The 15617-nt window shown below is 36.5% G+C and overlaps 1 protein-coding gene across 1 annotated transcript in view; it reads right to left on the bottom strand.

The window, feature by feature from the left end:
* EYS (eyes shut homolog) overlaps positions 1-15617 on the bottom strand; it is a 1407877-nt gene that overhangs the window by 1010944 nt on the left and 381316 nt on the right. Inside the window, 1 exon segment of the mRNA XM_046639782.1 lies at positions 11013-11134. Coding sequence (XP_046495738.1) covers positions 11013-11134 — 122 coding nt within the window.

The raw sequence follows: 15617 nt of genomic DNA, 5'->3' as shown, positions 1-15617 counted from the left end.
CATATCTTAATTTCCACTATGATAAAAGAATAACTTGATTCAAACAAAATAGAGAGAAACAAGAAAAAGTCTTTATCAGTAGGTTCTAGGCTCATCATTCAAGGTAATCTTATTCCATGTCCTCTGCTTCATCTGAATTTCTTCACTCTCCATATCCTATAGCAAAGAAAGTGTACACATGTGTACATAATACTAACACTTTCCATACCACATCAATTTATTACATATAATATACTAATCACTCACAGGAGGGAGAATGGAAATGAAAAACCAAATAAACAATTTATTCAAAAATCTTAACTTGATTCTGCCTTGAACTATTGGAAGATCCTTTAAAAGGTGTATTATAAAGGCTGTCCTGTGTAAATTTTTTTATTTATTAATACTTCATGATGTTTCCTGAAATGTTTTACAGATAGCTATTCCTTAGTTACAGTGACATTAATTATAGTTTGCTTTTGAATTTTGATTTGCATGAGCCTGGGTCTTTATTCATCCAACTGTCTCCTCTTAGAGACACTAATAAGGGCAAATTACACTTGGACAATATGGAATGAATTGAAAATACTTTTGCACATTACATTCTTTTGGACCTTTATAGTATCAATTTTAAATTTTGTTTTATGTTTAGTTAAAATTCATTTATGTTAAAAGTGTGCTTAGCTTGTCTCAGAATGCCAAAAGATACTAAAAAATCAGACCAAAATTTTAGTGCAACTGTGGATATATTCATTCCAACTCATCATACACAAGATCCATGAAAAAAACTGGGTGGGCAAATGACAGAAATCCTTTGATTAAGCTAGTTGAATAGGCAAATTTTAAGAAAACTTGGTCTGCTTTCTCTGTCTACTAGAACACAGCAAGAGCCAGCTCCTGACGGCTGAAGAGCAGCAATTGGTACCACTTGGGAGATGTGACCAGTGGTTCGTACCCTTCAATAAAGGTTTCATAAGCATTGGATTTTTTTGATGTTTAATTATCAGTATAACAGTTCTCAATAATGCAAAAGACACCATGGAGAAGTTATTTTTCTCTTAAGATTTTTTTCTTATTAAATTGTTTTTCTTTAACTAATTTCTTTAATTAAAATTGCAAATTTTTGGTAATTTTTTGGTTTATCCATTAAAATGTATTTATAACTGGAATGAAATACCATATCTTAGAGCATTTTCCTATTATAAAAAATCCTTCCTTTTTATATTTATACAGTATATTTAATAAAATATCTTAAATGCCAAATTTTGAGAAATTTTATCCTTTAAATTTAAAATTTGAATTATTTAGTGAGGGCTTTTGTCTTTTCTAAATACTTCTAGTATTTAAGCTTTAATTTGTATAGATGAATTTTAAGGCTATCACCTTGGGTCATTTCTGGATTGAAGTCATCCACTTGACATTCTCCCATTCATCTGAAAAATGGAAACTGGACTTCTAAAGTCTGTAGCAAGGCTTACATACCGCTGAGAATTGTGGGGTGGCAATGACTGATCTGCTACGTACTTCTGAACATTTCCTGTTAGACCCCACTTACCACATGACACTCCCACCAGCTCTCAGCTTTCTCTCGGTGCCTGTTGCTAGAATCCTCCTTAATTTTCCACCCCATTTCGCAACTGCTTTTAATGCTCCGTAACCTGGCTGTTTCTGATTCTGCCCATGGCTCACAGACCAATGTAAGTATCGTACCAAGTTCTAAAATGCGTTGAGCCACAATTACAGGGGGAGAAATCAAAACATTTTCCTAGTCCCACAGTCAGTATTAGGCAGCTGGATAAACTGATCCAAGTTCTAAAGTAGTTTGTGTCCCCAGCTCTATGGCTCTAGCTCATTCCAGTCACTGCAGCCATTAGTCTCTCACTGAATGAGTTTGGCAGGCTGAGTCTCCTACCACAGAGGAAACTGCCAAGTTTACAAGATTGCAAACTATTTTCCAGTACTGTATTTCTTGTTCAGAAGCAATTATGCCCAGTAATCTGCTTATCAGCCCAGGGACTAACCGTCCTATGTCCCATTGCCTCTCTCAGGTACACTGCAAATTGTACCAGATGCTGCAAGTTTCTCTTACTGCATTTCTACTAATGAAATGACTGCATCTTTCCAAGCCAATATTCCCTCTACAGCTCTGGTTCTTTGCCAGGCTTTCACAGGACCCACTGAACAGCGAGCTTGCCTGTGCCAGGCTGCTTGTGGCATTAAGGGTCCAGTTTACCTTGTATATAATTTGTACCTGAAGCTCCCACCCAAATCTTAGGGGAAAATATCTACTGGGTAGCAAGAGGTTGGCATTACACTCTCAATTTCCAAGTACCCTCACAAGCATCAAATCATAATTTAGTAAAAACTGTATATTCTAGGGAAAAAAATTCCCTAAGGCCCCTTTCTGTTCAACAGTCTTTCAAATCAGTCCTCAACCACATGCCTTAATAGGTCAGCCTGCTCTTTCCACACCAATGTCCTCTAATAGCCACTTCCTTGATGACTAGGATTTCTGAAATTGCTCATCAACACTAGCTGAGGGTAGCACTTTTTCCATAAAAATTTTCCACTTGAGGAAAAAAAATGTTTAGCATCCTAATTCTCTATCTTAATCCTAAACTTCTGTATTAGAATTCTAACTCAAAATTCTCCTCAACCCCAGTAATTCTGTAGATGAGAAGCTGAGGCTTAAATTTTAGCCTCTGTGAGTGTATCCTCTCAGCTGTTGACGGATCATTCCCTGATTCGACCTGTTCTCCCCAAACCTCTCGGACACGTCTCAGGGCAGGCTGCCAGGGCACATCAGGACTGGCTGGGTGCTCAGTGCTCCCTACAAGAGGCTGCCAAGGGTAAACTACCATGCGGCTCTGCCCTTCTCCACACGGTCCAGTGACTGTGGCTAGCCCAATATTTACGCACTATGGCTCGGCGTGTGAATCGTTTGTGGAGTATTTTAAAAACACAGAGGCAGACCGTGTTAATTCTGCTGTGTACCACCGTGTGTCCATGAGAATCCTGCATCACTTCTATGAGCCTTACATCTTTCTCTGTAAAATACAGCTTCTATGACAAATTCCTCACTATAAAAGGACACCTGGAGAGGCACACCACTCCACAGAGAAAAGTGGGATGTACTTGTCTGACAAGCAATTAACCTTTGATTGTGTATATTAGAAAAAAAATCACAGGACCAGTGATAATACTCTAGACCCATATCTATGCCTGTATTTATGCTCATCTACGCATTCACACTTCCATCCATGCCAATCATATGGGTCTCTTTTGAGTTTCTGCTTCAGATTTTTCTAAGTGTGGAGGATAAATTTTTGCCTTAGCCTCTTAAGCACAGCAGTTAGATGAAGGGAGATTTTCCTGCTCTGAGAGGGCAGAGAAGACCGGCACCTTAAAGCAGAGGAAGTGACCCCGAAGGCTATGGTGCTGATGAGACTGGGGTTGAGTTAACCAGATTAGAGGCTCCATGCGGAAGAGAGAGGGAGCAGGCCAAAGTGTTTTGCTTTGTCTCTGTCAGATGCAAAACGTTTCGCCAGAAATGCAGCAATCTCAGCAAGCCTTAAAGACAGCCAGAGGCCCAACAGCCTGAGATCATGTAAGACAAAAGCTATCAGCAGCTACCGAATCTCTGGAATCTTGGCATGAGTACAGACTCTGCGGGTTTCTTACTCTAGGAGAAAATCTAAAAATAGTTAAAGAGATATAAAGACCTAACCATTCAATTCGTCCATTCATTCATTCTTTATTTTCTTTCTTTCTCTCTTTCCTTCTTTCTTCCTCTTTCCCTTCCTCCCTGCCTCTCTATTTATCTGTAGCCACAATGAAACCATCATCATCATCATCATTAAACATCACATATATTTGTTAATTGCTTTCATGAGGCAGGCACAATGTTAAGCATTTTACCTGCCTATCTCATTTCATCTTCATAACAGTCCTGAAAAGTAGCTGCTATTGACATGTCCATTATTAAAATGAACTGATTGGGGCTTAGAAAGGTTCTTAGAGGTAACACAGCTAGTGAAAGCAAAGCAATCTCTGTCAAAATCCCACCTTCTTTTGTATGTGCAGTCTTTGGTTTTAAAGGCTATACTGTAAAATGTAATCCTACCATCATCAAGATGATGCCACAGGTCACTCTCAATTATTTCAAACCAAAGTTTTTTATCACTTTACATGAAGAGACGCTTTATCCGCTAGCTTTAATTAAATGTATGTATTGTAATGTAACCAAGAAAAGTTCAAATATGAAATAATTGACCTGGGCTCCAGAATTTGATTTTAGAAAGCTCTTAATTTCTGTTGAAGTCAGGATGGTTGGCAAATGACTAAACAACAAAGGCATATTCCCTTTTCTATGTATGTGCACACATCCGTACATGCATACTTGCACATATGCTTGTTTCCACTAACATATATATCCATTTCCTAATTCAAAATTTCCTAGACTTTCACTATTGTTAAACTCCTCGCAGACAAATTGGGAGTTAGGATGACACAGAGTTAGAACACAATGGAGTCCTTGGCTGATGGAGATGAAGAATTTACTATCCTTGTCAGTTAATAATAAATTGTCGAAGTCAACCTGTTCTTCTGAAGGAAGATGTGAGATTTTTTTCTCTTATTATCCTCTTAAAAAGAATATATAAACACAACATAACAGTTTTTAAAAACTGTCTTACGTAGACTTAACCAATTAAAAATGACATCCATCTAAACGGCAGAAAGAATGCTTTTTGGGAAAAAATGAAATTACTGTGGACTGTAACTATTCACTAAATTCTCAGAAATAAGTGGCAAAGCCCAGAGTTGGATCTTAGTTATAGTTATGTAAATACAAAAAATAATAATATGAAAACACAATGCTTGCATTGAAATAAATTGAAGCTTAACCTGTCTTATAATTCTTTGGAAAAAAAACCCATTCACTAATGTCTTTTGGTGAATATTGTCAATGGAGATGGTATTCAATCAGTTCTAAATCATTTTTTAAGTTGGACTATTTCTGAGAACTGTCCATTTTTATCAGAGAGTCTGAAAAGGGAAAATTCCTCTTTCCATTCAGTTATGTTCTCACACAGCAGTTATGAAATTCAATACTGCTCCATAGATTTCGTAAAACCTCAAGATTCAACCACCTGTAAACCTCATTTCTCTGTAATGAATTTTGGAATAATAAAGAAGAGGAAATATGTCTGAGCTTGATTTCACAAGTCCAAATTAAAGCTCATGTGGTTCTTTATTTGGGTGAATCAACAAGGTTTTTCTCCAGTTCTGTTACTTTTACTTTGCATATAATCCTAACAGATTTGATTACCTGTTTCAAGGCCATGACAGATTCAAAACAACAGATTAGAGGGGAAGCAATGAGGTGCTTCAGATACACAGATTAACTGAGACAAAACTGACAATTGAGGGGAATATGTTGAAAGAATTACACATGTCATCAGATGAATGAACTGAAATTCTGCATTAGTCTTGAATTATATAAGGAAAACAATTCTACAATCTATTGTATTATAGAAGCGATAGAAAACTACACCCATCATAATGTAATGTTAAATTATTCTCAATAAATTCTTAAGCAAGGATCTGTGGAATGAAAGGTAGAGATCTGGATAGTAAAAAATTTTAGGCAGATTTTATTCTACAAAAACAAAGCAGGCTATTTAGAATGGACATGTCCAGTGGACTTCATTTCATGTTCCGTAACCGTGCAGTGCCCTTTTCAACAGAGTTTGGTTGTTTACCAATACATCAAGATTTAGATTAAACTTTTCACTGTATATACACTAGCGAAGATGCTGTAACTAGTCAATTAATCAAAAGACTTAACGGAACTTTTGGAATATCATTACAATCAATCAGTCATTGATTATTTTTTAATACTCTTAAAATGATTCCAACCATTATACCCAGCCTCTATGAAAAGCTATAATTTCATGCACAGCTTTTCTGATTAGCAAATGTCAATACATAAAGAGTGATACTCCACTAAGTTATTGCAAGTGAGGAGAAAACAATATATTATTATCTCTCTCACAAAAGATTAAAATGAAAAAGTTAGATTTATTCCCTTTGTCTTAAAAATAAAAGCACTAAAACAGGTGGAAGGATCCAAAGGAGAACAGTACTTTAAATGGAAGATACAATGAAACATCCTGCTAAAAACATGGGGAATAAATCTCTTGATTTTTCAGACCATCCTTTATTTCTTTTTTTAAGGTGTTAAATTTGTGAGTTATCAGTACACATGAAATAGAAATGTCTGTGCTCCACCCCCAATATCACAAAAGTTTAGACCCAGAAAGCGCCATCTAGATATCTAGTCTGGAGATTCTCAAATAGAGGTAGACATCAAAACCACAAGGAATTATAAATTATTCAGGTCTGCATCGCTCTACTGAATCAGAATTTAAGCATATGTGTTTTCAAAGGCAACTCCCTGGTTAAGAACAATTGAGTTCAACTATTTCATTTCACTGAAGAAACTGATAAGCCAACTAAAAACTCCAATAACAGACACTTGCTTCTGTATATTCTGGAGCTTAAATAGAATGGTAAACTATTTTGTCCTTAAATTAATAAAATAGTGCCATATGTAGTGAATTTGAGTGAATATGCTAACAATTCTTCATTTTATGGTTCCAATAAGTTCAGTGACTTGTAGGAAATTATAGAACCAATCCATGTCAAAGCCAGAAATCTCCAAATGTTCTCTCTGCCCTTTTAAGTTACTTAAAACTTACAAGATGTTTAACCTATCATGTTAAAAAAAATGAATAAGGAAAAATTCATTTTTTGGAGGTTTAATATTTCAGATAATACTCTATATGACCTATGATTTAAAAGCAATATTAATATTCAACTTAGCCGTGGTAAAGATTCTATAGAAGAGCTAAGTCATCTGAAGTGTGACAACCTGTCTTATTCCTATGCAACAGAAATCATTGAGAATAAAATTTGTTACCATCTTCTATTGATACAAAAATGGAATTCTCCTTTTCTCCGTTAAGGAATATTTAGGCAGTTGTGTGTCTTTTGAGAATTCTGGGGCTCCCCAGCTCTGATGTTGAGTCAGAGTCTCTGTGTTAATCTCCATCAAATGAGATTAAGCAAATCTTCCTGGAGAGGGAGGGCATGAGAGAAATGAAGGCTTTTGTATTTGGACCGAGAGCGGCTGGACTGATTCCACACTGATGGAGGGTTTGTAATCCTAGCGAGAAAGCAGAACCTGAGGTTTTAGCCGTTCCAATTGAACACAGTGAAAGGACAACTGGGACCTGACCACTAATTAACTAAGCCCCATGCACTCGAGGGCTGCAGAGAAGGTGCTGGGAGCCAAACTTGATATGAAAGGGTTGGAATCATATGGCAGATTAATCTATCTTTGAAAGGAGCATGGGAATGACCCAACAGGCGTTTCGGTAGCAGCCAAGTGACCTCCAGAGCGGGGGTTAATCCCTCACAATCCAGGCTGAAGCCACCCAGCACTTACTCTACAAGCCCAAAGGGCAGAAACGGGCGACTTTCAAATGACTGACGTGGAGTTTTCAACCATATGGTGGTGAAGGTAAAGGTAGTTTTATTTTTCACTGGAAAACACATAAATTCAGTTTGGTTTTTGCACCTGAGTGCTTGGGAGAAAACGGATATCTGTAGTATACCAGTATATATAATATGTATAAATTTTTATATAGTTGTATGTGAATAAAAACTTTGTTTTTTCCACATGTTAGTTCAATTGCACTATTTCTGTTTCTCCTGCTGTTATCAAAAGTAAGCATTCATTATTCATGTAAGATACAGAAGCAAATGAAGGCAAAATGATAGGGAAACAGTAGAATAGTTTGATCACACATATTTAAATAACCATAAGAAACAGCTATTTTCAAATATACCTAAAAAAGTTACATGAGAGAATAAATCTTACACTACTCATTCCTAACATATGTATCTTATGTGCCAAGGATTTCAAATTTTCTGTTCTCCTCACATTGTTTTATTAGGTTTACTGAACAATAAAGAAAGGAAAATAAGAAAACTGGCTCATTATTACAAAAGTCTTCTCATCCTGGTTTCAAAGTCTTCTAATTTTCTGCTTTTTATCTAAACTCACATTGACGATGCTACATCTAATCAGAAGGAAATGATGCAAGAGTGAAAAAGTTAAGTTAAAGCTACACCCATTCCAAGTTTGAAGAAGCAGCACGCCTCCTGTCAACGGCCCCGCCTGGACTGGTCTGGAGAGTCCCACCACACACAAAGCAGGCTGCCGCCTCACAGGCAGACGCGAGTGCTTCATCGACGGAATAAAGCCCCCTCCTGTTCATCACAATTATTAAATATTTTGCAGAAACATCACATTCGATGCCTTTCTTTTTCTCTTCTACTTCAAAGCCTTCAGCATTTCACCGTTTGTCTTTTACCAATGTTGGTGAAAACAAGCATATATGAAACTCAAATTGGACCCTGTTTTATTTCAGTTGTTTATGTTGTCTATTTTAGCCAGGCTTTATTTCAAAATTATGAGTTTTTAGCTCATTCTGTCTGACTTAGTGTCTTTGTAATGATTTTTGTTGCAACTTATTACTATAGAATGTATTATTTGTCCAGTTATGTACTATTTATTCCTGCATAAAAATGCAATATTTGGTAGAATATTGGTGCAATATTTAACTTAGCAGGCTTGGGCACTCAAACTCCACATGTTCCAAAGGAAGTTATGGCCCCTTACTGCCTCCCGGAAGACAACCTCTCATTGGTGGAATATCCTGCCCGATTACACTGTGCTTGATACCTGACACCTTGGGCTATGCCAAATAGTTTATGCTAACGCTATGATTCATGATTAAAGCCTATTTTTAAACCTGGGGCTTTGGACCACGCTGTATGAGTTGAACACTGAAAGAGCTGAAGACTGATTATCTAAGGTGTATGCATTGTGATTGACCCGAATAAAAACCCTGGGCACCAAGGCTCAACTGAGCTTCCCTGATAGGCCACACTTCAGACATGTTGACACACATCATTTCTGAGAGCATTAAGTGCCATCCACGCAACTCCACAAGGCGAAGACACCTGAAAGCTTGTGCCTGGTTTCTCCTCAACTTTGCCATCTCTTTTGCTATTTTTAATCTATAACTTTTCACTGTAATAAATCCTAACCATGAGTAAAATAGCTTTTCTGAGTCTTTTTCATCAATCATCAAATCTGGGTGTAACCCTGGGGACCCAGACTCCATTTCTAAAAGCTATCAAATGTTTAGAACATTTTTTAATTTTTTTCAACAATCTTTTGTCTCCATAACGTCTTCTCATGGAAGGACATCATCAATTCAATGGTATTTCTGTTCTTCTTATAATTGATACACGAACTATGATTAGGAGTCAGGTAATTTCAATGATTTCCTTGTACATCATAAAGTATTTAAATCATATAAATAATATAATCTAGTTGGTGAACTTTATTTAGTTTGAGAATTTTATTTCCTTTCCAACTCTGCTGCTTTCTGCTACAATAAACTCCTGTTGTTGCTGAAGTTATGGCTGAAATCATGGACTAAAATAAAGTTAATCACATTATGGAAATTAGATGATTTACCTGAAAGTAAAAAGGAACTCTGACGCAAGACACATTTGAAAATAGGCCATAAGTGATCTCATGTAATTAGACCCAGAGGCTGGATAGGCCCCTGAGGGCTTCAGGTAGGAGTTCAACAATCGAGCAAGGGCCAGCTTGCTTCTGTCTCAGGTCTGCTGCCTTCAGGGTTCCTACCATTAGGCAGCACCCCATTCCCCTCCTTGAGGTCTGAAAATGGCAACAGCAAGTACATGTATAAAATCCAGATGCCAGAAGGTCTAGAAGAGTTCGCTACCTTTACTTACATCCTACATGTAGGTGAGGAAACCTTTCCCCAGAAAGAACTTCACTCCTATCTCAGAGACCATCATAGGGTCGCATATTCATGCCTAAAGGAACCCCAAAGTGGGATGAGATTAGCTTGATTGATTTAGGGAAAGCATTTTGGATGAACAAAGATAAAACAACAGGGCCACTACGCATCCCTAACTGGTGGCTAGAACAGTGATGGCCCACGTCTGTTTCTGGTCATGGCTATCCAGACATTAATTGTAATTCTGTATTTAGGTGTCTGCCTTCCTGGGGGAAAAGAAGGAATTTGTCACAAATTACCCTTTCCTTGTAAAAAAAACACTGTCAGTACAAGATAGTCACAATATGTCAGTGAAAACAGGTCCGTCTTTCAAAGCATTTTTTTCTAATTTCAACTAGCGTGGTCCTTTAGTGAAAATCAGGTCTGTTGCTAAAGAATACACAAGAAGCCAGGACTAGTATTGCAGCATTAACCTGTGTTGTACATCACTTATTTTCTGAAGCCAGTCAGTGAATCCACCTTGAGCAGATATTTTTTTATGTCAGGTTTTCTGAAAAATGAGGAGCCTAAGGGGATCCCATTGATTTGCCAACTGTGTCACAGTCCGTTTAAGGCAGAATGGCACGTGCTTGTGATACAGCCAATGACAAATGGATATGTACTGAGGGGACAGCAGCAACACAGATGAATGAAGGAAATGATGAAAGTGTACAACAGGAGGTAGAAATCAAAACAAAATTTAAGATTATAAATGACAATGAAATATATTACGTATGTGTATACAATACGTTGAATTAGATAAAAGTAGATGCCTATGAGACTAACAGCACTTTTTAGAATAATTTCTCAAATTTCACACAAATTATTGCCAAGAGTTGTAAATCCAAAGAGTTAACCATTTGTTTTATAATATTTACATCAAACTATATATAGCAGTGAATAGAATATTTTTTTACTACTATAAAGTGAAAATACGTCGCTTGTTTCTGTTTTCTAACGTTAATAAGTATGTACACAAATGTACATCTATCAACATGTCACATAGGCAAAAGTTAGCTATATGTGCAGCAGTTAATTTATGCCAGCCCTCATTAAGTTATATTAATAATATTCATGGATACTAACGAGATGCAGATCTTTGCAGGCAGAACTGTGCTCACAGGCATTCAGGATGCAGTCATCGATGTCCTGTGCACATCTCAGGCCAACACAGGCCGCACTGCATAAGCAGGAGAAGCCATCAGCCACTGAAAACAACAAAACAGAGAAAACTCTTAACATTCCTTTAATGATGGCATAGGTCATGCTAATGACTTTAAAGATATTGTATTCATCTAAATGCAACTCACTTTTAACTGAGGAAAGTATAAATTTTTATATTTAATACTCTACTACACAGTTCTCTACAAAATTCTTTAAATAACTCTCTTGCTCAGTGCTATTTAACTTAAAAACTTCAACTATTTGAAAAGAACAATTACAATGGACATTTGGTCAGTTTGCAAAACAATGATGAAAATATCCAATTTTCTTTCCTCTCTGTCTCTTTTTCTGTCAGTAAATAATACCTATGATAAATAGGTTACTTTTATATCAATTGACTTTTCCCAGATTGCTTTAGGTTTAATAAACATGAAGTTAACTGGTTGTTCCAGTTCGTTGTGTCACAAGGCACATTAAAGTGCAGAGTGATCCGAAAGTCAATACTGAACCGCTTCGGCCTTAGTTAAAAAGGGCTTTCACTTTTCGTCATAATCCTTTTAAAAATCATGATCAGAGTCTGTCCTCCATTTTATCATTAGTGATGGAAAAAGACCCATCTTTGAAGCGTCTCAGGGACATAGTGACGGCATGAATTGTGGCTGGAGCAGGCACAGATCCCCAACTGCTTCTAGTGGGTGTCTGGCTTCTTTATTCCTGAGCCTCACCGTGTAAGCTACGCTGCCGCGCTGCCTCGTGCATGTAACTGCCATCACACTCATGAAACATGCAGGCCCTGGGTGGCAACAGCGTTTACAGTGCTCTGTGAAGTATTTAGCCGGCTCCTAGATTTCTGCAGCCACGTTTCTGTACAGCATGTCTAACTGGGGAGACCAAGGCAGCCCACAGGCGTCCAAAGAGACAACGGAGACAAGAGACTTGGAACCCCCTTAGAAAGTTTACTTCTGTTTTAATTTACTTTTGTCATCTAGCTTCCTAATTTTTAGCATCTTATGGAATATAAATGATTAATTATTGTACAGGTATAGTCGTAAATAAATTAAAGAGATAAAATGATATCAGTTGGTGCATCTTTATATGTTATATATGGCATTATGTATGTTAACAAGTTTATGATTATAAGTCAAGTTGGGAAACTGATGCAAATTGATAAACAACTAGAGTCAAGTTAACTTTCAGAGTAGATGTAGACATCTTCTGTGTAGATAAATGATAAATTATTTTAAAAGAAAAATGAAAACAAAAGATAACTTTGAATTTACAAAGGGTCTGAAAGACAGAGATTGGTGTTAGAAAACAAAGCTTTCTTTTGTAATCAAGAAATATGCTTTCTTGCTTTCTAAATGCTGAATATTTGGGCTAAGAAGGTAAGAAATGAACGATGTGCCAGATGAGAACCTGGGAACTAAATTGGATACCATAGGGAAAATAAATAAACAAACAAAAAAATAAGTTGTTTAAAATTTAAAACAAAGAAAGAAAAAGTGTTTTTTTTCCCATAACTAATTTGTTAACTATGAGGTATGTGATCACCCATCACCATTTTATCAGGAAATACTTTTTTCTGATAAAAAAGTATTTTTTAATATTATTGCCTTGTTTTGTTGTTATTTTTACCAAAAAATATAGTCATTGTATTTGTATTAATCTTTGTTTATAAATATTCCATACTACCATTTTTAACTGAAATTTTCATCGTCTAAGACTTCTATGAACTGGATGTATTACTTATTTTATACTTAAACATACACCAAGTATCATACATTACTTGTACTGATTCAAATTTTCTGATATGATTACACTTTGTGGTGAAATATAGAGGTGAGTATTTTGACAATGTATTGTCAATGTGGCGAATAACCATATAATGTTTGAGATTTACAAATTCACATATATATATTTATAATTATTTCTTATATATAGCCATGTAATACATACTATTAACTGGAATTCAGGAAGTTTGGCTTCTCTATTTTATTTTTGAGAAATTATTATGAATACAGTGTCTTAGATTTATGCTATCAGTTACATGTATGATCTAATTTTTCATAATTGTTTTGTTCTCTGGTAGTTAAATCTCCTCAGATGGACCCAAATATGTTATCAATAATTCTGATATGAAATACATCAATATATCAGGTACCCAAAATTTACAGTTTCCATAATACATTGTGTATGACCTCCAAAAATTTAATAGGTAGCATTGCATCATAAGTAGTATATTTGGAAATTGTATTTTCTTCTTATATAAGAAATTATGAATTAAAATATTTATGGAGACCTTATAAAAATCATATATATATGTATATATCACTCAAAATATATCAGAAGTGCTCACAGATCAGCCCATATTACCATTATAGTAGGGCTACCAGATCTAAAAAGTTGCTAACCTTTCGCTCAGGCACACCACTCTCCCTTCTTTAAGGTACAGTGAGCACCAGAAATTTGAGAGCCATTCCCAGCATCCCTAAACACCCGTGGGTTTGTGCTCAGAGGTAAGATAACAGTGACTTATTTCAAGGCAATTTGAGAATTTCACAAATTTAAATACACAATCTTTAGGATTTATTTATTTTTTAATTTAATTAATTAATTAATTTATTTATTTATATTCTTCTCCCGAAATCCCCCCAGTATATAGTTGTATGTTCTAGTCGCAGGTCCTTCTAGTTGTTCTATGTGGGACACCACCTCAGCATGGCCTGATGAGCGGTTCCATGTCGGTGCCCAAGATCCAAACCAGTGAAACCCCGGGCCCACCGAAATGGAGTGTGTGAACCTAACCACGTGGCCATGGGGCCGGCCCTAACTGTACAATCTTTAAAGTGCCAAAATCTGAAAAAAAATGATGGTAATGTTGGTTTAAATCAGGAGTAACACACAGGTGGCCCATAGCCCAAAACATGTTTTATTTAGCTGGCATAGCATTAGAAAAATTAAATATATATTAATATCTGTGTAGATATTCCAGTTTGCTAATTAAATATACATTAATATCCATGCAGATCTTCTTGTTTGCTAAGGCCTCACCACGACCTGTTGTTTCACACCTTGGCTGCTTCACCCAATGTAAAACAATCCATTATGTTCCTTAAGGACATACATTTGCAGAGCATTGTTTAAAGAAAAGAATTCATAATTTCAGTCAAATGCTACTCTTTCAAAATAAAATGACTTTCTATAAAAATGTGCTTTTCAAACGTTGTATTACTTTAACCACTCATCCATTTACTAACGGATGCTGTAGAAATGTATTCTAAAGGAGGGAAAGTAAGGCAAAATAAGATGGACAGTTTTTTTCAATATCCTTCTAGCTCCCTCTCTTTTTTTTCCCTCTTCATGCCTCTTGGCCATATCCAGTTCACAGGACTATTGCATGCCCTGCTTTTCCTGTGTTTCGACAAAAGTACCCATTTTAGGCATGTTCTTCCACAGAAAAATCTATGTTCTAGTATTTGATTTTCTTCTTTTTCCTCTTTCTCCCTTTCCTTCCTTCTATTTTCTCTTCTTTCTGCCTTCTTCCTTTTCCTCTATAAATTCACATTGCTTCAGGAATATATATTTCAGTAGGAAGAAATGTATATTGTGTAATAGACCAGCTAAAATAATGAGTTGTTTTAAAAAATCATTTTAAACAGTGCTTTCCTACGCCTACAAATAAATAGTTTTAAAGAATCTACCATTGAAAAAGAAAGAAAGAAATGGTTAATTCTGACACCAGAACATAGAAGCCACGTCTCATTACATTTTCTCACTTGCTACCATTATAATCACAAAAATATAAATGAATTTTTCAGAAGTAGGAGGTGTTTTGTGAAAATAGTTGGCATTGGCTTGATATTCAAGGCAGGATGAAGTCAGTAAATAATCATGGTTGCATTGTGAGCTATTCCGTTACTGTGTCGGAATCGAACTGGACCGCTCTTTGAGAATTGCTGTGGCTGAGTGTCTCACTCGCACAGCAGCATCCATGCAGACAAGGGCTGGAGCTGCCCTCGTGGACCCTGATCCCACAGCCTGGGCCTGCAGAGCCTTCCCCACACCGGCTCTGGTGCCCAAGGAGAAACGTTTCCAGGTCCATTTTCTCTCCACACACAGCTCCATTCTCACAAGGACGACCAGCCTCCTGAGGTCCAAATTCACAGTGAGAGCCCGAAAGGAAAGACCAGCACGTCAGGGCCTCTCTAAGGGACAAACGCCTCCACGGCTGCCATTTACCTGGCACGTTTCTGCGTAAACGCATTCAATTTAGTCCCTAGGCATCATTCTCTTCGAGATTATCATTGTGATTCTCCCTCTCTCTCCATTACAGTTTAAGAAAGGAATGTTATTTATGATTCCTACGCTTCATCTAACAAAATACCAGCAGGCAGCAATGTTAAGTGACAGCATTTTTGAAAGGACCATTTTGTTTTTTCATACTTTTCACCTCTTGTTCAACAATGTTCTCTGAAGACACTGAAATTAAGTAAGTAGATCACTAATGCTTTGAAACTTCCTGTGTTT

This window comes from Equus quagga, chromosome 15, assembly GCF_021613505.1.
Source record: "Equus quagga isolate Etosha38 chromosome 15, UCLA_HA_Equagga_1.0, whole genome shotgun sequence".
Lineage (NCBI taxonomy): Eukaryota > Metazoa > Chordata > Mammalia > Perissodactyla > Equidae > Equus > Equus quagga.
The sequence above is the reverse complement of the archived record's forward strand: the minus strand, read 5'-3'. Positions and strand labels throughout refer to the sequence as shown.